The 23,917-nt window shown below is 44.2% G+C and overlaps 2 protein-coding genes across 4 annotated transcripts; both read right to left on the bottom strand.

Moving 5' to 3' along the window:
* Positions 1–845: 845 nt before the first annotated feature.
* Positions 846–19,025, bottom strand: prrc2c (proline-rich coiled-coil 2C). Of its 3 annotated transcripts, none has more exons than XM_053865359.1 (34): positions 18,683–19,025; positions 16,602–16,771; positions 15,324–15,498; positions 15,125–15,234; positions 14,056–14,178; positions 13,686–13,981; positions 13,524–13,582; positions 13,245–13,384; positions 13,069–13,156; positions 12,827–12,986; positions 12,100–12,736; positions 11,770–11,942; positions 11,351–11,615; positions 11,061–11,265; positions 8,594–10,990; positions 8,343–8,503; positions 7,899–8,053; positions 7,311–7,809; positions 7,135–7,220; positions 6,653–6,841; positions 6,323–6,580; positions 6,151–6,243; positions 5,713–5,814; positions 5,463–5,631; positions 5,152–5,376; positions 4,866–4,987; positions 4,644–4,798; positions 4,358–4,589; positions 3,732–3,842; positions 3,448–3,642; positions 3,123–3,223; positions 2,887–3,013; positions 2,553–2,795; positions 846–2,480 (listed from the first exon to the last, which is right to left on the bottom strand). In XM_053865359.1, the coding sequence occupies exons 2-34, from the start codon at positions 16,714–16,716 to the stop codon at positions 2,223–2,225; spliced, it is 8,424 nt and encodes a 2,807-aa protein (XP_053721334.1). In that variant the 5' UTR covers positions 16,717–16,771; positions 18,683–19,025; the 3' UTR covers positions 846–2,222. The 3 variants fall into 3 exon arrangements, with proteins under 3 accessions (XP_053721334.1, XP_053721351.1, XP_053721342.1); XM_053865376.1 differs by having other exon boundaries at positions 4,866–4,978; XM_053865367.1 differs by having other exon boundaries at positions 13,245–13,381.
* Positions 18,853–22,781, bottom strand: LOC128755847 (flavin-containing monooxygenase 5-like). Its single transcript, XM_053859943.1, has 10 exons — positions 22,650–22,781; positions 22,357–22,545; positions 22,121–22,286; positions 21,576–21,718; positions 21,205–21,401; positions 20,980–21,127; positions 20,705–20,912; positions 20,561–20,633; positions 20,237–20,493; positions 18,853–18,911 (listed from the first exon to the last, which is right to left on the bottom strand). Exons 1-10 carry the CDS (start codon positions 22,779–22,781, stop codon positions 18,853–18,855), a joined length of 1,572 nt encoding a protein of 523 aa, XP_053715918.1.
* Between the last annotated feature and the right edge of the window lie 1,136 nt (positions 22,782–23,917).

The following is a 23,917-nucleotide window of genomic DNA, read 5'->3' as shown; positions in this document are numbered from 1 at the left end:
AAACACAACAAGCCGTTTTCGCTGAAACACTTACAAAGGTCACGGTTACAAAAGCGTTAGCTTACCTTACAGAGCAGGTGGGATTGCTAACCGAGCGGCGAGGTATCACCGATACTCGTTCTCTATGGAACCTTCGGGGAGTTGCAATATAAGTTCATCGGTCCAAAACGAAAAAAAAAATCTAACCGAGCACTTCATAAATATACGAGGTCTCCGTGCGAGAAAGAGACAATCGTTAGACGTTCTACCGAGCAGTACATTTGAATAAGTGGCGCCACCTAGTGGTCAGACTCTAAAGTCATCATTAAGGTGTAACAACAGTGAATTGGATTCCGGAGCAACATCGAGTTCGGTGCCTTGTTTCACCGCGGTAACAAATGTGTACCGGTTTTCTTTGGGAAAGTCACTAATGTTTACGAATGTATGGCCTTCGTTGGTTTGTGGCAATGGTTCTTCACTTCTGAATGAGGCTGACACGCTTTGACTTCTTTTCCTTTCAGCTTCTCCCTTCAGGGTGGCCACAGTGGATCATCTTCCTCCATCTCTCCCTGTCCTCTGCTTCCTCTTCTCTCAAACCTACAAACCTCATGTCCTTCACCACATCCGTGAATCTCCTCTTTGGCCTTCCTCTCCACCTTCTGCCTGGCAGTTCCAACCTCAACATCTTCCTACCAATGTACTGGCTCTCTCTCCTCTGTACATGTCCAAACCATCTCAATCTAGATGGTCAAATTATATATTTATATTATTTGCTTGTAGTCAAAGCTTTGATCTATAATGTGCTAAAAAGACAGAACACTTCTGTGAGCGTGTTTGTAAAGCGAAGCTGCTATTAAATGAAACAGGCATGACATATTAACAGTATATTATTTATTAGTTTCTGTAACCAAACCAAGAGAATGTAAATAAGACCTTACATATTTTAATACAGCGATGAAACCCCTGTACAAGAACAAAAACAAAACAAAGAAATCATCCATCCTCCAAAGCAAGGACTCTTCTCTGGCTGGGGCAGCAGTGAGAAGGACTCCCCTACCACTACCTCCAGAGGGGGCAGACTACTGTACATCTCTCGAGGACCCCGGATCCCTCAGATGAGCGCAGCGTTGGCCGGACAGCCAGTGGAGGCGGTGAAAAGACCAGAAACAATAAGTGTCCTTTAGCAAAATCGCGATGGACTTTTTTTTTTTTTCCTCCACCACCAACGTTCTTCTCTTCCTCGCTCCTGCCCATTTCTAAGGTATGCGCTTCCTATAGATTTGACAATGTACTCTTCACTTCACCTCATACCCCTGTTACTTGAGCTAAGGGCACTGGATCAGTGAGTAGCAGCAGGTGCTGTACAGTGAAGTGTGTAGGTGTTTGTATGTGTGTGAGGCGAAAGATTGAGCGTGAAAGCGGTGAAAGAGTGTGTGATAACGTAGCCTCCAAGTAGTGATCATTTACATGTGTTTTTCAGAGTCGCAAAAACACTCATCTAAACGTCAGCAACATCGATGTTGCGCTGATTTAACCTTTGGCTAAAACACACACACAAGAACGAGTGTCAAACTACAAAAAGTTCTCCTCCCATTGCAAAAAACACCTGACTCGCGCGCGCACACACACACACACAGACACACACTCCAACACTCACAGGCAAGAAGATGAGAGCAGAAGGCAGGAGCAGACGCTCACAGGTAGACTTATTGATGACAACCTAACATTCTGTCAACTGCTGTGGTGTTGACAGCCATTCTTCTTTAAAAAGGAAAAAAAAAAAATTCTAATGTTGCGTGAGTAACTTGAATGTGTCAGAGATGAGCGGCGTTTGTTCTGTTGGGCTGGATAAAGTTTTGTACTTAACTTCTCTCAGCATGACTGTTGGAACAAAACAAGACTGACTCTCTTATGAACCAAAATCTCCTATCGTGTGCAGCTTCCTATAGGGGGGAATTTAAAAGGAGCAGCAATCAGAAATATAAAAATGGTAAACTCAGCAGCAAATTTCTATCGTCTTTCTTCTCTTCAGTCACAGTAGATTTCTACAGAACATGTAGATGATTCGCCAACATCTGGACGTGAAGGAATTCGTCTCAAGCCCAACTGTCAGAGGAACTAGCTTAGGGAGGGGGATTTGTTTTTAACCTGACATGACCTGGATCAGCAGTGTCCTGTTTACCTCCTGTACACTGCCCCCCCACCCTCAATAGCTCAGATGACGTCACAACTGGACTGTTCTTCTACTTGCTCTCTTCAGTTTTGATGGCCTGTGGCTTGATGGGGCCGGTTCGTATGGGTTTCGGTGCAGAGATGGGAGGTTTGTCGGAATCTGGGCGCTCACTTCCTGTTTGGTGGTTTGGAGCCACAGTGTCGATGGCGGGTTTCACTCCCTGATCAAGCCGAGGAGCTTTGCTAACTTGAGCCTTGAGCTGCTGTTGCTGCTGCTGCTGCTCGAAGAACTTGTGGGTGGACTGCAGAACCTCGGCCCGCTGCTTCGCCTGAAGCGGGAAATTTAATAAGTCAACCACCAGACCTCATCCAGCGGTCCAAAGTCACAAGCGTCCTTTTACCTTCAGATCCTGCTCAGCCTTCAGAGCAGCCTGTGTTCCTCTCGGTGCAAGAGGGGGACCAGAGGACCCTCGGGGGGGATGCTGGCTGTGCTGTGGGTGTTGGGGTCTGGGATGAGGCATCAGACCACCACCCACATTGGCTGACATTGGAGGGCCCATTGCAGAGCGCTGCATTCCTCCAGTAAAGGAATTAGCATGTGGAGGTCGAACTAAAGGGGAGACGAGGTTGGGCTGCGACAGAATCTGTATGTTGCAGAGAAAAGGGGGTTCATTTATCACTGATAAACCAAGCAAAGCGTTTTCAACAGGGTCAACACAAATGACAGTGCCTAACCTGCGGGTTGAACTGTCCAGGAAAGTGCTGCGTCATTCTCATGTTGTTGGAGCTTGGTTGAAACTGCTTCTGGTACAACATGCTGTTCATCTTACTGGACTGGCTACTTGGGGAGGTGGAGCTGGCCCTGCACAAAGCCCAGCCGGGGAAAAAAAAAACAACCAAAAATGCTCACTACATCACTGGTGGCTGAGGGATGTCAAATCGCAACCAAATGCTTGGTCCTTGTTAGATACCTGTACTGAGTGGAGGTGGGAGTAGTGCTCCGGGCACTGACGGGAGGTGTTCCAGGCTTCACATCCATCCCACTGCCAAAGAGTTTCAGATCCATGTCCATCTGCAACCCATGGATGCAGGATCAGTGATCAGCGCCATAAACTTAAGTTTCCAATGCCTCCAGCACTTGGAAACACTAAATACAAATTTCCTTTTTTTTTGCAGTTCTTGAAGGTGTATCAATATTAAAATATTTCTGTGGTGGTGTGATGCTACTACGAGTATGACATTTGACAATGGAAGGAATGCACACAATGGGGCCCTTTTCATATCCACCCCACACACCTTGTTGGTGGGAGGCTGCATCATGTTGTGGTTTGGGCCCATCATGCCTCTGTACGGCTGGGAGACGGGAGGCTGTCGGCTCATGTTGGGAGGCTGTGCCTGGGGAGGAGTGGGAGGCAACGCCAGGAGTGGCTGACCTCCACCAGAACCAAAGTTCGCCAAAGACAGCTGGGATCCAGGAAGTGGCACCGTCACCTGTCGCCAGTAATGTTAAAAAAATGTCTTAAAAAAACTGCACTCATTTCCATGCCAAACTGGAAACGCATTCGAGGGGTTTCAATCACCTGTTGCAGTGCAGAACTGGGCGACTGGGTGTTGCTGTAGTAACTACTCTGACCATGTTGTTGTACCTGCCCCGAGTAGATGTTTGAATGCTGATTCATCCCCTGTCGAGCCTGTTGGACAAACAAAACCGTAAAAATGACTGTCAGATGAGGTAGGAGCAGGCATTAGGTTCTTAAATTCATACTTTAACAAAGCAAAAATACCACAACAATTGACTCAGAAACCATTTCAAAGAAACTCATAAGCTTTCAAATGAGTGAGATGAAGCTTTTAAATACAATGACAATATCCTATTGTTCATTTGAATTGACATACTGCTACAGGGAAACTGCCCTCCAGAACGAGTAGAAAGATGAAAACAGTAGGACATGAGACAGGAAGCACTCAGAAGAGGGAAGCAAAATGTGTTCAACTGGCACTGGGTAATTTACACAATATATAACCACAGTTCTTTAATTCATATATTATTTTAACTAATTTTATGCTAATTTATTTTGACTTCCACGATGAGCTCGTATGAACATGGTTCCAGCAAACAGACACGCAGCAGGAAGCTAGTGGCATAAACACAGATTTAATGAACAAAATGGTAACACGAGGTTAATCTATTGGCTTATCTCTGTACCTGCAGCAGGTGAGTGTCTATCAGCTGTGAGCCGCCCATTCCAGACGGCTGGTTGAGTTGGGGCTCAAACAGAATCGGGATGTGCTGAGTCGATGAGGGCTGCTGGTACGCCAGGTTTGACTGAGGCTTTCCAAGATCAGGACCCTGCACGCCAGGGTAGCTGTGAAGCGAGGGTCCTGACAGCATCATCGAGGGCTGTGACAGGCTGCTCTGCATGAACGCCTGCTGAGACCTGAGAACACACGGATCAGCCACCACTAACACTTCACTTGTTTTCTCTTCCTACCTGTAAGGCTGGAGTGAGGAACTGAACAAGTCCTGTGTCTGGGAAACTGGTGGACCAGTGCCAAGTCCCAGCTGAGCCTGGTGAGTATGTTGATGTTGAGGCTGGCCTTGCAGTGGAGCGTAAATGGGAATGGGAATCTGTTGCACTGCTGTGGGCTGATGTGGACAAATAGAGTGTTCAGTTTAGTTCTGTTCCTGGATTCAAACAGGCAAGCGACCCTACCTGAGACAGACCCGGCTGGAACCCCTGCTGCTGGGCCAGAGATGGTGGAGCCAAGCGAGGGTGTGGGGTGTTGAAAAGATGGCTGGTGTCCATGTAGAAGGCTGGAATCTGAGCTGCAGAACCTTAAAATGTTAACATGTTCATCATGAAAAAAAACACCATTTATTTCAATTAAAACTAACATCCTTTTGAAGTTTAACCATTTACAGGGTGCAAAATATTTATTAGTCTTATTGAAGTTTAGGTGATTGATTGAAATCAATGAAAAATAATTGTCATGTCTCACCTGCTGCAGATTGTGACACATAAACCTGGGGGGTCTGCTGCTGCTGCTGGGGGTGTAATGGTGGAACACAGCCCAACTGAGAGAAGCTGCTGCTGCTGCCGCTACTGTTGGAGGAGGAGAGTCCTCCACTCTGCAGCTGCTGAGGCTTCACCTTACAGATGTTAGGAGGGTCTGAGGCAGTGGAGGTCTTGGTGCTGAGAGATGATGTGGTGTAGGTACCCGACCCTGCACATTATAGGTTGTGCATTTATGCATTTGAGGAGAAAAGTACTATAAGAGCAGAGCAAGTGTTTACATGGAACTCTGTTTACCTGACAGAGAGGTGCTGGGTGTGACCGACGCTACCGGGATCTGGGGCATGGAGGCTGATGAAAACGAATAAGAAGATGCACAGGAGGTGATGGGAGAGGAAGACGATGTAACTGGCGAGTTCTTTTCCAAGCTGGGCGAGTTCTCCCATGCCTTTCTGGCAGATTCCATCTTAGAAGGGCAAAAACATGCCAGTTTAAGGAAGCACATTCATAATAGAACAAAAAAAACAGACATTGTCAGTCAAAGTACCTTCAAGGTAAGATCGACTGTAGCAGGCGAAACTGTGCTGAGACTGGTTGTCTGTTGCAGGGTCTCTCGTCGAGGAAGAGGCAATGAATGAGGGAGTGCCACCTGGAAGGAATGGAGAATTCAAGAATGTATGACACATTGATTAATTAATTAATTGGAACTATATTTTTGTTTGAAATGTTTTCAGGACACTCGTGCTTTAGGAATACATTTGTATACCCATTGGTCAGTTAACAACAATGTTAGACAAAAGCCAATTGTACACTCAAGAATATATTTCCATTTTTGTCTATTGCATTCATTTTAAAAAATAGAAATAAATCAATCCTAATGTGAAAAACTCAATTTTATCTAATATCACCCTTATTTCCTACATGAGTGTGTTTTACTGCACATTTGTCTACATCAAAGTCGGACTATAGAAAAAGAAAGACTCACATTGGCCACCAGACTATCTTCCATTTTACTTCCTCCTGTGGGAACACTGTCAGCCAGCGAAGCAGATGGGGTGGTGTAGTCCGTTACTGACTCCTAGTACATGAAATGGTATTCACGAATTATGAATTAAACTCAAACAAAAACATTCCAATGAAGATCTTGCGGGACATACCTTAGAGTTACTGGTGTACTCTGCAGAGGGTACTGTGATCATACCCTCTATATCTCCTCCCATCTCAGGAACTGTTGCCTCACTAGTGGTAGGACTGGAGTCTGCGGCCCTGCCTACACCTCCACCAGGCACTCCACCCTCCATGACCTCTACTTCACCTCCACGTGCATCTTTAGCCTTGCGATTTTTCAAAGAACGCTCCTTGCCAATGGGTCCGGGCTTGTACTCCTTGGTTTCCACGGGTTCAATGTCAGGGAGCTGACAAAAGTGGCTTATATATTATAACTGTAATATTAAGCACTTGATTCAAGGCAAGACTCAATTAAATACCTTCTGGGTTTTGACTGGGCCACCACGAGGCTGCTTCTGTCTCTGCTCTTTGGGAGCGGGTAACTTGTTGTCGGTTTCTAACAAAGCAGGAACTCCGTCACTGTCGGTGCTGCCAGCGGATGACGGTGCTCCAAACTGAATACTGTCGATTGCCAAATCCACACTAGAATCGGACGAAGGCTTCGCTCCCTAAAAATCACAAGCATCAAATTACACATGTACTTGCTTTGTTTATTCAAGTATATCGTTTCACAGCTACAACATGAGAACTGTCAGATAATCTCATAAAAAACGCTCAATTATGTGACGCAATTTGACATTTGTTGCCTTAAATGCCGCACACATTTGTTTGATCTCAATTTAACTTAATAGATTCACTATTCTGCTCATTTTTACTTTACAATCTCACAGCTTAAATAAGTGAAAATGGATAACTTCTCCGTAAGATGTGGCTTGTGAGAAAGAGGACACAAAGCAGATACCTCAGAAGGGACAGCTCCAGTGAAGGCGTTTAGCGGTTTGTTCCAGGCACTGACAGAAGGAGGCTGCGGAGGGCTGATGGGACCAACTAGAATAAACAAAACATCAATAAATAAATAAAACGGTTGTCACAAATAAACACACTGTACATACTCAGAGCACCAACAAAGTTACTTACGCTTTTTGACGTCGGGAAGGACTGTAGAGCCTGCTACCTTGTTCTCCCAAAGTTCGGTACCCAGAGTGCTATGGGGCTGCACAGGTGCTGCGGGCATGTTCTTGGAGGGGAAGTCTACAGTTGAAGGAGCAATTGAGGCCAGAGTTGCAGGTGTTGCAGCTGCACTTTCCAGTGGTTGGGGAGGTGCTGCAGCTTGGCTCGGGGGATTCTGACCATTTGGCGGAGCAGCGGCAGGAGCTTGCTGTGGAGTCAGGGGAGTCGAGGCCACAGTGGGCTGAGACTGGGGCGCCAGATGTTGCTGTTGTGGCGGTGGTGGTGGCAGCTGCTGCTGTTGTTGTTGTTGCTGCTGCTGCTGCTGCTGCTGCTGCGGAGGTGGTGGTGGTGGCAGCTGTGATTGCGGTTGCGATTGCTGCTGTGAAGATTGCTTTTTCGCAAATCTTGGTGGCAGCTTGCCTCCACTGCCTCTATTCTTGTCACCTGAGCCCTTTTTGCCCCAGTTCTGTTGAGAGTGAAAGTACATGAATGAAACATGTAATCACTGAGCTTCTTAGGCAATAGGAAGCTATGAAGTGGCTTCAAGTGTGGCACCTGAGGAGTCTGTTCTTCCTTTTTCCTTTTCTCCTCATCCTGCAGGCGTTTTTGCTGCTTTCTTGAGACTACTTCTGTAAAACCATCATCATTGGTGCAGGACTGCAGGTCATCTGTGGTGGTCACCTCCGGATGATCATCAATGATCACAACACCTTGATGACATAAATCTTTTAGAACAAGTCTTTCCCAGGAATGACAACAAATTTTATCAAAGGGCAACATCTTCAGACGGAAAGAGATCCCAAGTAATGAACCTCAGAGATCGTCTACTCTTAATATTGTGCCATAGGTAAATGGAGGATGGTTATGCCACAATAATGTACCTTTCAGGTTTGTTTTCTCGGATATTTGCCAAGACACTCGTCTGCCAAATGTTCTGTTAAACCTCTTTTGCTATGCAGCACAGGTTTCATTGACATCACATTACTCAACTGTCCTTACTGGCATAATTGTTGAGGTCAAACTGGGACAGGGCGTTCTCTTTGGGCTTCTTGGCAGCTTGTTTGGCCTCCTCTTTGCGACGAACTGACTGATCCTTAGTTTGCCTCTGAGCTGGTCCTCCTGCTGTTGCATTTGGGTCTTGGTTTTGCTGATTAGCAGGTCTGTAATTTGGAGAACATTTTTGAGAGAATGGCAATTTTATTAGATACTACATTATATTATTAAAACAATATGATAGTCGCAGAACTCACCCTTTACGACCTGTTTTGGCTCCACCCCTTCTTTCTCCCTTCGCACCTGGATAGCTGCGACCAGGTTTGGTTCCTGTGTTGCCTCGACGATTTGGGCGTTCTAAAGGCCTCTGGTTCGAGAAGCTTCTCTTTGCTGAAATGGCGCCATCACGCTTGGGACTGACAACACCATCAGATGGGCTTTTGTTGGGTGTCAGAGAGCGTTGAGGAGGTGCGGGTGCTGAAGTAGTAGACACTTCTTTCGCGATCTCAACTGCTCCTTTCCTTTCCTCTCGCTCCCTTCTTTCATTAAAGTCGCTGCTTTCTGATGCAGTTTCCCATTCCTCATTGGCTTGATCAGAGGAGTTCTGGTTTGACAAGTCAGGGGATTTGGTGCCTGCTGCCGTGACAGGGGGGCTGCTTGTGTCAGAAAGGGGTGTCTCTATGGTAGAGGACATATTTGGTGCAGGTGTAGTAGCTTCAGCAGGAACAGTTATGGGTGTTCCAGGTGCTCTTGACAGAGTTGGAGTCGGAGACATTTGAGCAGAGTTTGAGACACCGCAAGCAGGCACTGATGGTAGCGGGCCTGGAGGAGCAGCATCTCCACTAGCTAAGACTGCAGCTTCACGTTCTTTTAGTCGTCGAAAACGAGGTGGTTTGTCCTGTCTGGGAGGTCGTGCAGGCCTGGCTCGACGAGGCCGTTCTCTGCTACTCTGTAAAACACTATCTCCAAATTTCTTTCCCTCGGATTTTGGTGGACGTCTGTCATGATGAAGATTGTCAAATCTTGATGCAGGCTCCATATCTTCGGGTCTGAATGTCTCCATGGGCTTGGAAGGCCATTGCGAAGATGAGTCTCTCGTTGGTGGCCGTCTAAGAGGGGCTGTGCGAGGCCCACCACGTTCTCTTGGGCCACCTCGTCTGCTATACAATCCTCCTCTGCCCCTTCGAGATGGCTCTCCTTTTGGTAGAAATCCTGGCTTGGGTCTAATGTCTTCTTCACCTCGAGCACCAACCTTTTCCCCCATGTGAGGAGGACCAAATCCTGGCTTGTGTGGGCCTGACCGAACCTCCCCTGGGAAGTCCCGTCTTAGTGGACGGTTCGGCTTTGTACTTGGCTCACGATCTGAAGGCCCTGTGTCGCTTGCAGATTCTCTCCCTCCTTCGCTTTCAGAATCTGTGTCAGAACCTCTCCGGCGTCTACGTTTTGGGATAACCTCAAAGTCTGAACTCTCACTGCGAGTCTCACTTTCCTCCCGATTGCGAAAAGCAGCCACACCTGATGGCAAATCAGACCGTGAACGAGGTTCTCGATACGGATATTCTGCTCTGCTTCGTCCACGGTTGCCCCTGCCGCGCCCACTGTATGTCCCCCGGTAGCTCCGACCTCTAGAGTAATACTCTCCCCGACCACGGCCTTTGAAATTTGTGTCTATGGGCCACTCTCTTTCCCTATCCAACTCTCTCTCCCTGTCCCTCTCTCGGTCCCGGTCATCTCTTCTGTAGCTTCTAGGAGGAAGATTAGAGTCCTTTCTAGGGGGTAGTTTAAGTTCTGGAAGTTTGTCATTACTGAGTGGTTTGTCAGCTTTATCCTCCTGTGAAGAGGAGGTGGGAGGCCCAGAAGAGGGCAGAGGGTCCCTTGCTTTTGGATGAACAGCCAGGGACTCCACAACCTCAGTTTCCTTCTTCACTTCACTTTGAGGTTTGGAGCTTTCCAACAAAGCAGCAGCCACAGTTGGAGCTTTGGACGACTGTTCCTTTTTAGGCCTTTCTCCACGATCACCCCTCTCATGACGCTTCTCCCTTTCTTCTCTTTGCTCCCTCTCTTCTTTCATGTCTCGTAAAACTGGCTTCTTAATAGGTCCCGACCTGCGGAGAGGCCTTTCTCCACCAGGTCCGTCTCTACGACCTGGCCCGCTTCTTCCACCCCATCGCAGCTCCGGTTTCTGTTTGCCTGAGACAGGCAGAGGGAGCTTTTCTTGTTTGTGGAGTCCATCAGCGGGAGGTGTAGCTCTGTTATTTGTTATTGGAGCCTGTGAGTACATTTCATTTTGAGGTTTGTCCTCCAGTCGGCCCCCACTGTCCTGTAGCTCCATTGATTTCGTTACTAGTGTCAAACCATCAAACCTAGGCTCTTCAAGTTTCAGGGAGTTACTTGAGCCCTGGGAGACACTCCTTTTGAGCATAGCTTGGCCTAGAGCTTCCACTTCCTCACCACTTGGTAGGCCAGGCTCCTCAGGATCAAATCCTGGACCAACCTGGACACGGTCTAATGGTCCATCATCTGGTCCTTGGGAAAATGCAGACATAGAATCAGAGGTGTCCCGAAAGAAGTTGCTTTTTCGAGAGTCCAATGTATTGTGGTCTTGAGGGTACATTCCAGGCAGACCCCTGTCAAGATCCAAACCAGAGTCCATTCTACAAGTGAAAAAAAAAGTATTTCATAAATAAAAATTTACTGAAAGACACTGTAATTCTACCGGCTAACCTTGGTTCCTTGATATCATCTCGTATTTTAGGAGTTGCAGATGGTAGTGCTTCTGCTTGTTGGTATGGGTCAGACCCCCACACCATCCGTGAATCTGGTAATCCATGATCACGAATTGGTCTGGTTAAATGGTCGAAAGAATCTGAGCTTGAACTGGAGTGGTCACCTTGATCTCTCCGTGCAATTTGTTTTGGAGGCATCCTCCCTAACAAAGAGACAATTACATTTTTTTTATGGCTCAGCTACCACATATCAGTATTATATCCATTACATTATATGCATTGTCATACCCGGATGAATATTAGCTGGCATATCCATTGGAGGGCGTCCAGACATCATGCGTGGGTCCATGTAAGATTGCATCATGAGCCAACGTGGATCAAATCCCATTGAGGCCAGGTGTTGATGGTGAGGCGCCATGGGCTGATACATGGAGCGATGTTGCTGTTGCTGAGTTGGTGGGACTCCACCTGCACCAGATGGTGACACATTACCCCCACTATGTTGTTGCTGCTGCTGTTGTTGTTGCTGCCATTGTTGCTGTTTCATCTGCTCCTGTAAGAAGAATGGTCAGGAATACAATGAGAACCAATATACAAAGGAATTGTGACAACTCAACAACCATGTGTAAATCTTTGAAGACTGCAGGCATTATAAAACATGCGATTCCATAAAAGGGAAATTCAGTTTCTACAATTAACTTTCCTACCTGTTGCCTGAGGAAGCGAGGGGGCAGGGACTTCTGAAACTGTTTGGAATAACCAGAGGACAGAGATGGCCGCATGGCCATGGCTGCCTCTCCCTCCAATTGTGGCTGTGTAACAGGAACATCTTCACTTATGGGAGAGTCCAAGTGAGGTAATGACAGGTGAGGGTCATCCCCTGTAGAAAAGGGTAAATCAAATGTTCATAAACACAGAAACAGGTCATTTCCTATTATAGGTGTGTTTCTGTCAAAAATAATAAACAAAGATCCAACATCATATATGGGGATATACAGACACCACATGCATACAACTTTGGAGAGGAGCTTGGTTACCTCTGCTGTCATCAATGTTGAAATAGTCTCGGATAGGCACTGTTGTCCTTTCATTTTGACTCTCCTCTACCAGGGGACCAACTTCAGACAAAACTGACTCTCCTTTACCAAGAGACTCTGGCGCTAGAGTCTGGCTTCTCTGGACCGGAGAGCTAGGCTGACAATCATGACTCTCTCCGTCTCCTGGGTCAACTAATACATGGTCTTGCTCCACCCTCTCCTTCTCCTGATCTGTCCTTTCAGGTACAGAGGGCTGGACTTGAGGCGGCTGTGATTGGGAAACTGGAATTGACGGTACAGGACTGGATGCAGGAGGTGGCGCCAATGTGGGCACCTCTTCTTTGGCTAGTACAGTTGGCTCGTTACTGGGCTGCAATGGGGCAGATTTCAGCTCAGTAGTTTGCCTGTGTTTTTCATTGAGACGTTTGAGTTTCTCAGCACAGGCAGCAAGCCGCTGTTCCTCCATCTTTCGCTCTTCTTCCTCTCTCCTCCGCCTGGCCCGTTCTACAGCTTCAGAAACTTCTGGCTTTTTACGCTTTTGTCTCCATGCATCAGAGTCCTCATCACCACTAGGAGTTGGCGTAGTTGAAGGTTTGACACCACGAGATGCCCCACTGCTGACTGAACGATTTCCACTCTGAAAGTGAAGAAAGGGTGGTTGGGTGACTCATTTAACAGTGCAATTGATTTTTTTTTTTAAATTTACAAATCAACAAAAAATGTTCACCTGGTAATCCTGAGGAGCAGCTGATTTAGGAGGACCGGTGGAATCTACATTGTCAGCCCACGATGTTTTACTGCTGCCACGGTCTTCTGACCCCTCCTTCCAGGTGTCCTGGCCTTCTGGTGGTCGCGATTTTGACCGATCAACTTTACTCATCCAGTCCCTGAAAACAAGTATTTTTGTTAAAAAAACAAAAAATGAGACCCAACAAAGTTTCATAATTATTGACATCAGGGAATGATTACCAGCTTTCTCCTTTGTCTTTAGCAGCGTGATTCTCTTCATCATCACTGAAGTTCAGTTTCTCTGTGTAGTCCACCTCCATTTGAGCTCCTGGGTTTAATTAAGAGTGGGAAAAATGCTTTGGCTCAGTTGGATGACAAACAATAGCAATTTGTTTAGTTTAAATGAATCTGCCCACCAGCCCAGCCTTCATCGGCATCGGTGTCAAGATTATCCAGCTCTTTCAATTCAGTGGCACTAATAATCGATGGCCTGTCCGGGTCTTGAAGCCACGCCTGAGAGGGTGGCTGCTGAGGTCTAGTCGATCGTGGACCCCTACTAGGACCAAACAAGAGTTCATCATCCATTATAATTATCTTTGAAGTCTGTGGGTCAAACTTCAAGACACAAGTACAATACTTTCCTAAATCTTTGGAAACATATGGAGAATGGAAATAAAATACGAATTTGGACTTACTTTGTTGAGTCTTGTTGAGCGGGGTATCGGACATTTCCGTGGCTCTGACTAAACGACATCTGAGAATAAGCATGACACAGGAAATAAAAAACATTGCTTTCTTGAAGTGAAATAATCGGAAAAAAAGGAGAAATCTTGTTCTTTTTTTTCATAGCTGCTTACATAGGGTGGCATCATGCTCCTGAAAGCAGGGTCAAAATGGGTGGGCACACCAGCAGGCTGCTGGCCACCATTGAGTTTAGGGTGTGGAGGGCCAGAGGGGGGTAACCTTTCCCGGCCATCTCTCTTCTCCCTCTGGCTGTCGGTGGTAGTATTTCGACCTAGATCATCAGCTTCCTCAGGGGTAGAGGAGGTACCAGGGCCTGTTCCAACCTCCTCTGGAGCCCTGTTCTCCATCTCTGAGGGGCTGAATGTAGTGTTCAAATTTCGTCCACCGCCTTCACGCCAACTGCCAACATCTGTTTAAGAAATAGGATGTGATAAATGTTTAACCTCATATCATATTGATAAAATCAGTTGATTAGAGACATACTTTGAGGTCGAAGGCTGGGACCAGGTCCATAAGGCTCCTCCTCTTGACCGTCTTTTTCTCCCTCACCAGCTGCCTGTAAGCTGGGAAACTCCTGGTGAAAATGGCTGCTCACACGTTGCGCTCCTGCATGACAGGAATGAAATCTTAATTCAAATGTGACAGATAGAAGCCTTAAAATCCACCATGTGAAGCAGTGGCAGCCATCTTTACTACCTCCACCAAGCAGGTCATGCTCTCAATTAGGTTGGTTTGCTTTAGTCCGTGTTCAAAATAACTTGAGAAGTTACAGACTGATTTGGATGAAATGGGACAAGGAACAAATTATTCGGTTTTAGGACTAAAGATGTACAGGTCCCTGGTTCAATAACTGGAATTTTGATCCCTTTTAAGCTATTTTGCTCGCATTCGGCAGAGGTGTACAATCTTGCACAGGGGAGCAGGGTTCATGCCAAAAGAAATGCCAAAATACTCTAAAAAGATATGATTTAGTTTTGTAAATGACTGGTTAATGTGTGGAGTTTCTGTGATTTCCTCCTCTCATCAGCATTAGATATCAGATCAATGACACCACGCTACCAAAATGTGCGTGTCACGACTCGCAAGATGCGGATAAGTGCATGATTATGCCAGTTTCGGCTGCAAAAGGGTTCATATTTAGCGAAATTAAAGGGCGGAAACACCCTTTTCGCTGAAACCAGTGTGATGACAACAAATTGGATTATACAGGAATAGAATAAGAAAAGAATTATACAGGCACTTATAATTGGACATTCAGGGGCGTCCTGCTGAGAAAAACTGGGTGTTTATCTTTAGGATACTTTGTTAGGGGTGGACCAGAAAGGCCCCCCCTAGGTTTGGACTCTCTGATCGATTTCCTAATTTGGGCAGCATTTCAGGGAATCCAGTTTTCAATAATATTACAGGTGGCTAACTTTAACAACACGAAGAAGAAAATGAAAAATAAAACACGCTACATTTGCTACGCATGTTATGGGGATGCAGAAAATGGGTAGATTAAAAAACTGTACAGCAGATGTCACTTGTTACATAAAACAAAAAAGATTACTACCGTCAAGTTGTATTTGCTTGTTGTTTGCCCAGGAACGGCTTCCTACAACCGAAACCTCTTGTGACTGAATCACTGGTGGTTTGCTCTGGGGTGGAGGTGTTTCTTGTTGCCTGGAGAAGATAGAAAATACAATCGGGGGCAATAAATAGATCATATGGAGCTAAATAACCTTGCATCCAATAATCATTCCGTCATCTACCTCTCGTCTCCTGTTTCAGTTCGAGATGCCCAGCCGCTTCCGTCTTTGGGAACAATGTTGACGTTGGGGTCGTTTCCCTTGTTCTCTGCCTTCAGGCTGGGAAGGTTGGCTGGTGGGGGCATGCGCCGACTGACAGCCACTTTACCCAAACTCTGGAGTCCATGTCTGGCAGCCACTGAAACATTCAATGCAGAAAACATTAAGAAAGCTCTAGCAAAACCATTGGATGTTAGGGATGATTGATTTTACAAAGAAATCGGAGTGTGTTTGCTGTGGGATCTCCAGGAACACATTTCAATAGGGATGCACCGAATTGAAAAGTTTGGTTAAAGGTGAATTCAATTTTAAATGCTTAGCCGAATAATACCGAATTATACCGAATATTCAATGAGGTTTTTAAGTATTTTTAAAAAAATGTTTCATAAATTGTCAAGAATACATTTACATACGTCAGTTAAAGGAAGTTAATGATTTAGACAATCGAAAATTTTTGATGAGTACATATGTGCCACTTTGTTTTTCAAATAATTTCAAAAACACAATTACCAATTATATAATGGATAGATAATGGATGGATAATTTGGTTGAACACTCAATGCAAACTGCAATTCAATTCTCCAAATACTCCAACACTAAAAGAACCGCAAGCTTCAACACTGTATGCAAACTTGCAAAGAGTTGCCATGATGACGGTCTGTAACAGCGCTTGATACTTGACCCCTTGGACAACGAAAAAAGATCAAATAAAGTGATAGATGGGTTGTTAAGCCAAAAATAATTTCAACTTCCACCGGGCAGCGAGCCGGGGAGTTGGTGCTCTCACAGCTGCAAGGAGGATAGTTTTGCCAGATTCTTATGGCGATTTGAGAATTGGGGAGTGGGTTGCCAGAATTTCGTCAGCAGTCTCGCAGAGTTAATTTCACGTACACGGCGCATCTTTGTAATTATAAAAAAAAATCTCTTAAAACGCATTGTCGAATACAAGCAAAAATCATTGCTCAGGCTGCTCAGCATGGTACTCGATAGCGTCACATGCCATTATTCAACATCGGTGACTCTTCGCCACCAAAGGCAAATATCGCATTTTTTGGCAATATCCAGCCAAATGGTCGGTGCATCCCTATATTTTAGGTAGTACATCCCTATCTTTAAAGGTAATTTTTGGCATAATTGTTTTTTGTCGTACAAATATTAATAGGTGCCTCAAGAGAGCATGCTTATGAAAGCAAGTTCAAGCAAAACTTGCACAGTCATATTTAACGAGTGATGGTTGCTTACCAGCAGTTTTCTGGGTTTCCAGAGATTTTCCCTTGTAGGTGTTGAAGAGGCTAAGGGTTGCATACTTTGTTTTGCCATCCTTTGCCTTGGTGCTCTGCCCTGACTTCTCTGACATTTCGCTGGAAACTCATCGAGTCTGGTCCTCTGGTCTCACCCCTAGAACCAGCCTCCTAAACCGGACAAGAAATAACAAAGTTAGGACAAAAATGCACATTGTACCAGACTTGTTCCAGAGATATCTGTTCAAACATAATTGTTTTTACACCGTTTTAATATTTTAAAAGGTTACTCAAGTCTTTTCATGTATAAGATCCTGCAGAGTGCGACTTTTTTATATTGAAAGAATATCCCAATAGATGAAATACACGAGTGAGAATTTTAGGCCAAAGTTCCGAACTACATAAATAACTATTAACCACTGAATGGAAAAGCAAATTTCATCAATGTAAATTTGAGAAGGAAGCATTAATTGACTGCTAAACAATAAGTTGATTCTGAACTAAGATAAAACTTGGCCGACCAGATATGCTGAGCTACAAAAATAATCCAAATAATAAAAGGCGTTTTTGCAAAACTACGACTGCTATTACTATTAACTACTATGAATATAGTAGTGTATATATAGTATAAATTGTCCATCCTGAAGCTCACAAGGGAATGGAAGAGCAAGTTCACTCACTTCTAACAAATATTGTACAAAGCTCACATAGGTCAACCTTACACAGTAACTTTTCAAAATTAAGATTCTTCACAAAATCAAATCCTATTTTAACAAGCCTCCAAGTCTTGTTTCTTCTTATAACTCACAGCCAAACCCACTGTCTACATAATGTCCTTAGGTTCACCATGAGGTGGATTTGAAACATCAATATTGATAGTCCAATGACACATTATTTGCCAAAAGACAAGGAAGGAGTAATAAATAAACTGATAAACAATAATACCAATTCTCAAATTTTTAAAACGCACCAATGACGAAATGCACAAACAGTCCAAAAAAGGGAGTGTGCTCTTCCTGGGGAAGGTTAGTATGTGCTACAAGTCATTATTTATTCCCAAACCATTTCAAAAGTGTAAAGAGATCCGTCACACTTATTACTGTAACATGACCAAGTACAAATTATTATTTTTTCTTCACAGGTGAACAACTTTAATCTAATACGGGTTGTCCATCTTGAATGACAACCCAATCAACCAAATTGCTAAATTAATCAGGCTATAAGACAATATGGTGGTTTCACAAAAGTGAATGCGTCAATACCAATTCTCATGGGAGATTCTCATGTCCCATGAGAATTGTAAGCAAGTCAATCAAACACAAAATTTATGAGGGTGCTGCATATATATATATAAAGGACTAAATACAACACTCAAATACATAAAATGGCAAACAGCCATTTTCCAAAAGGAGCACACATCTTTGTGGTGTGTTATTAGGCTATAATGTTTCCAGCATAAGGACTATAAACAATATTTCAAAGTGAACACACATTGAGCAGCATCGCATACTTTATACTGATGTGAAAACATCTGCATTTCATCAGCATTTTCACAGAAACCCTCCATGCAAAATTACAAAGCACTGCAAAGCGCAATCTTAAAAGGTCATATGTTTTAACAGTGCATTCATTGTGTGGCTACGGTTGTTCGTGTGGCAGCACATTTAGGAGGGACATTCGAATCGCAGAAAAGAGTGTTGAGTCACATCTGCGGTCCTCATCTCTTGCAGTGAATCACTGTTGATAAGAGACCTACATGAATCAAACTCCTAGTGGGCTGGGTGGCTCATGCCGGCAAGGATCGGAGGCCCATCTCGTTACAAGATGGATCGAACCTCAGCCTTTAGAACCGAGATACGACGAGGACGTCTGCTGCGTCGTGTCTACAGAGAGTTTTCTATCAAATCTATCATAACAAAGGGGTGAATGGAGGACACCAGGGCCATCGTCCAGAATCTCCTTCTCACCAGTCGCCAGCACATCCACTTCCAACCATCCACAGTTCGAAGCTAACCAGCTAGCCTAACCAAGATCACACCAAGCACAGGTTAAATCTTAGGTTTATGCTGCATGCACACCCACCCGCCTCCGTCGCTTTCTCCTTCCTCTTGATGTACCACGGCGGTTGTGATTTGGTTCCGGCCCGGTTTGCTTTGGACGAATGTGCGTCTGGCCGGCGGATTACAATAGCTGGCTAGCCTGCTAACGATGCTCAGCTAGCTACTCAGCGTCCACATGCACCGCCTCGGGTTTCAGTCTTCTGGGTTGTGTGAACCCAGCAGCCCGTCCACGCTCGTTCGCCCGTGGTCGTCTGTTGTGGGTTTTGGGCGTAAGGTTCTCCTACGTCTCAGTACGCCCCAAGCATAAGACAAGACCGAGCTTCTGGTTCTGAGAGGCCCCGCTCGCACCGCGGCCTGTCGCACAATCAAAGATGGAAGCCGGCGGTTGCCAGATTTGTATCCTCATCCCCCCATTGCGAGGCACAAAGCGCTGTGGTTGGTGTTTGAATACCACAATTAACACATCATTCTACATAAATATTTTCACATTTTTGATTATTATTCAGTGAAACATAATGCGTATTAATAATCGAAACTCGAGTACACTTATGTGTGTGTTGCTTTAACAAACACATTTAGACATTTTGTTTTGCAAACTACAAAGTTTTGTTCTATAAATGCATTCTGTAAACATTTTAGTTCGCAACAATAAACATGACCCAAAAATTGGTACATTTTATAACAGTTTTGGGTCACAGATTTATGGATCGTGTACAGTGATCAGCATGCACAAATGTCTAAACCTGGCAACTTAGAATGTGCAAGACAGTCACGCGTGGATAAACCGTTTTCCGGTATTCGTCGACTATTTTTCATTTCGACGCTCGAAGTATTCATTTTCAGTTTTACTCTAGAATATATATTATTTTCTGTGACTAACTGTTGAATGAGCGCATGTAAAAAAATAACTGAGTCGCTAAATAGATTCGTGCTTCTCTAAGAATCCTAAATCTGGTACTTGGTAAGAGTTAAATATAAATTATTTTGCGGTTTGTGGACGTCGAAACAGAAAATTGTTTCTAGATCCGGGGGCTTATAGCGTTGTATTGGTGAAGTGTGTACTTAATTTACCTTATATAAAACTCATACGAGTTTCTTTGTCTGCCACAGGATGTGTTGCTGTGTAGACAGATCTAAGAAAAGTTATACAGTTAAACACTCTGCACTCTGTTTGCTTATATTGCACTTGTTTATTTACATTTTTTCCATTTCGTTACATTTTTAATCGATTGACAATCCAATTTAAACATTCGGGATCGTGGTCTGAGTTGTACCGCTCTGCGTTTTGAATTTCTGCAACATCCGATTCATCCATCAGAGGGCATTATTAAACAACAATTGGCTCTCTTAGCGCTTCTCCATAAATGATCGGAAATCCCCATTGGTTTTGTTGTATGTTTTATATTCTTTTAGAGAAGTGCACCAAGTCTTCACATCTGAAGCCAAGTCTGGGTGAACTACGTGAATCTTGTATTTTAAGATAACAGTTTATCTCTGTTCATATAGAAGCCCAGTCCCAAAATACAAGCTGACAGAAGCAGTGGCCAACTGGATAATCTTTTGGCTGGGGTCTCACCACAAGCCCTGGTCTGCATGGGTTTAGCAACTCTCTGCCACTGTGTAAGAATGGCTTGGCGGGCACCTGCCCACTTTCCTGGCCCTGTGAGGCGATACTGGTATGGTGTGGGTGGACCAAACATAAGATTCAACCCAAGGTGAAGATCAGTAAGGAGCAGATGGATAATCCTGGGTCGGACTCCGATCTCATCTGCCACTTCATCCATGTAGCTGGCATAGTCCACTTGGATGGTGTGTCTTTGACTAGTGACATACCTGTAGAGAACAGTGAGATACTTTAATGTTTGCTTTCTGTGATATTTAAAGACAGACTCATTTGTACCTTTTAGACATTGCATTCCATTTGCTCTTGATATCCTGCATCATCACAGAATGAGAGGGTAGCTTTTTGGACCCTGTATTGAATGAGATACCTTGAATGTGATTTTTTCAAGATACATGATTATGAACTATAATACTAGAGTACCTTTGAAGACCTGGGTGGCCCATCTGGCCTGCATCTCAGAGATAGGCATGATTGCCCCAAGAGGTTGCACCAGACCAATAATGGCCAGGGTGGGTCGAACAAGCTCAGGAGGGAACACAGACTTGTACAGAGAGACTTTGTTGTCAGTCACCGAGACAATGTTTGAGGCCAGGAAAGGAAAAGAGAACTTGTACCCTGTCGCAAAAACCTGAAATATATCAAAAGCCTATGTGATGAACGAGACACTTTGTGTGAGATCAAATATTAAAACCTACCACAAGGTCAATGCCTTCAACGCGACTGCCATCTTCGAACTCCACCTGGGACCCTTGAAATTTATGGATGTTGGGTTTCACTTGAACTGTCCCAGACAGGATTCGGTTAGGAAGTTCGTCATTTGCAGTAGGATGCTGGCTGAACACTCTGATGTAGAAATCCAGTCAAAACATTACATTAAAAAAAGTTGATTTTGATATGGTGGTTGTATCAAGCGAACACACCTGTGCTTTGGCTCCAGGTTATACAGCTTGTGATTGAATCTACGATTGAGTCTTCTCTCTAAGATGCTGCAGAGCAAACCAAAGGGAAGAACCTTCCTTTGGAATTGTGTCACCTTGTTTTTCAGCATGTCAAATGGAAGACCGTGTTCAGAAACCCGGTGGACGATCCATGCTCCTCGTCTTGTACTCAGATACACCTGGAGATACATACAGTACAATGAGTCTCATGAAATGTTCAGAAGGTTGGAAATAAATTCATTTTCAATTTGAACTCTCATAAATTTGCTTTAGAAGTAAGTCATACTGTGGAAATAAATGAGCAAGTTGTAGTTGAGCGATGCCTGTAATGCTGAATAATAAATACGCCCAACCTGCTTGGTGACTGTGCTCAGTTCCACGGCGATGTCTCCTCCAGAGTTTCCTATTCCGACTACCACAACCTTTTTATTCCTCCACTCTTCTGGAGTCTTATAGTCCCGACTGTGGAAATACTTTCCTTTGAAACTTTCGATTCCTAAGCAATGGAAAATGAATATGATACAGCTACATATCCACAGGGTAAGGTGTACAGTAGTGATAGGTTGATGAGGTATCATGAAACAGTATTGCAGTATTGAAACAGTTTCCTAATTTTCAGAGGCCACTTAATGGCTTGGTTTAGAAATGATGATAATGATGAGGTTTCATTGAATTAGTTGTTCAAGTCTAAACATTTTAGAGCAGAAGTGTACCAGCTGTTGGCCTCTTAAAAGCAGGACACTGTTTCATCAAACCTCATGAAACCTTTAATACTGTGTCATGAAACCTCATCACTGGTATACAGTATATGCCTCTGGGTGGAGGGTTTGTTTCCTTTCGTGAGTTCCATTGTAAGTCATGGTTTCTTGGTGTCATAGTAACAAGCTATAGATGTTACCTGGGAAGTCATTCAGAGGTAGGTTGGGGTGACAGTGATGACCAATACAAATCATCACAGCATCAAATACATGCGTCTCCCTTCTTCCTTCTTTTGATTCCGTCTCTACATCCCACTGACCAGAATGAGTGAAGTCTGGTCTTTGGGTCACCTGAAGGACTTGGGTCTGAAAAGACACCGGTAATGGACTTAAAAGAGAATGTAAATAGTGAAAGGAAATGGTCTTTGATTCATACATTGAAGCGGATGTGCTTGATCAGCTGGAAGTGGTCAGCGTACATGCGGAAGTAGTCCATGATGAGAGAGTTGTGCATGAAGTTTGGGAAGTGAGCAGGAATGGGATAGTCACTGAAGCACATCATCTCCTTGGAGGTGTTGATGATGACAGAGTGGTAGATGCTGGCTCTGTCCGGCTCTGGGTTCTCCTGGAAGAATATATTTACAGCTTATTGCAATGGTTCTATACACTGACAGTAGACATATACAAGAGAATACATATTTGAAGAAGAACACATATATTCAAACATACCTTAAACCGCCAAAGACCTCCAATATCATCACTAGTCTCAAAACACACAGGCTCCAGTCCTTCATCCAAACAGCACTTGACGCAGGCCAGACCAGAACCTCCGCCCCCAACCACAGCTACACGGAACGGCATTATTAACTGTAAAGAAGCATCTTATTTGTTATTATGGGAGAACCATGACTGGTAAGGCAGGCTCTCATTCCGGCGCTACACACATTAACATTGTCAAAGTTCAGTTTTGCCTTCTAAAATTCCTTCAATAGGCTAGTGACTACACTGTAATAGATGCAAAACAACATTGTCAAACACGTAAACAGATAAAACATACTTAGTTTTTCACCTCGCACAAAACAAGATCAGACAGAGCGTAATCCTCAGATCCTTAACATAAACAGTCTTGTCCTCTTGACTCTGCAAAAGCAAATACTTATTTACCGAGAATTGCATCAGACCTTTGCTCTCTTCTTGTAGATGATTTCCATTCTGTAACTAAAATTTGAACTTAACCAACAAATAATTAGCCATGTTTTTTTGTTGGTGAATGCAATGGTCTATGAAAACATACAAAAAAATACATAAATATATATAAATTGTAAAAAGAGTTGAAGACAGGTGTTCTCTTTCTTGTCTTCACTTTGTTTCTCTTAGTCAAATAATTTTGGTCAGAAAATAAATACAAATAAAACCTCATCTGATTCACATTAAAGCAGTCAGGTTAGGTAGTTTGGAAAACTTTCCAGGTAGACCCATGTTGTGCTTCCTCCATTTTCAGTGTTCCCTTCTCCATCTAAACATATTTTGATTATCCTTCCCACTCTTCATGTCCCTATTTGCTGCATTTGTCAAATTGAATGACTGTCTTTCTTATCACCGCAACTTCCATGTGTAAGATCCAACAGGTTCCCGTCTCTCCTTCCAAAAATTGCCTCCAAACATCTCTACATGCACTGTTCTTCTGATCCAGGCATCCTCGGGTCTGTAAACCAGTGGTCAGTGACCTTTTTGTAACTGCAAGAAACTCCACAAAGCGTATAGCCAGTTTCATGATAAACACATCTGAAGTAACAAAATGTGCTTTTGATTATCTATTATGAATGATAAAGGATATTCCTCTGGGTTATTGATAGTCCCTGCTTTAAGTCACTCATACTTTCCGAGGAAAGTAGTCTCTTTCCCTCCAGCAGTTAGTCACTGATTTCATAACTCATAAACCAGCGCTCTCCGCCTGTTGCACCTCTCCAACACTCTTCTTCACATTCCTGGGCCTC

The sequence above is a fragment of the Synchiropus splendidus genome, chromosome 1 (genome assembly GCF_027744825.2).
Source record: "Synchiropus splendidus isolate RoL2022-P1 chromosome 1, RoL_Sspl_1.0, whole genome shotgun sequence".
In the NCBI taxonomy this organism is placed as follows: domain Eukaryota; kingdom Metazoa; phylum Chordata; class Actinopteri; order Syngnathiformes; family Callionymidae; genus Synchiropus; species Synchiropus splendidus.
The sequence above is the reverse complement of the archived record's forward strand: the minus strand, read 5'-3'. Positions and strand labels throughout refer to the sequence as shown.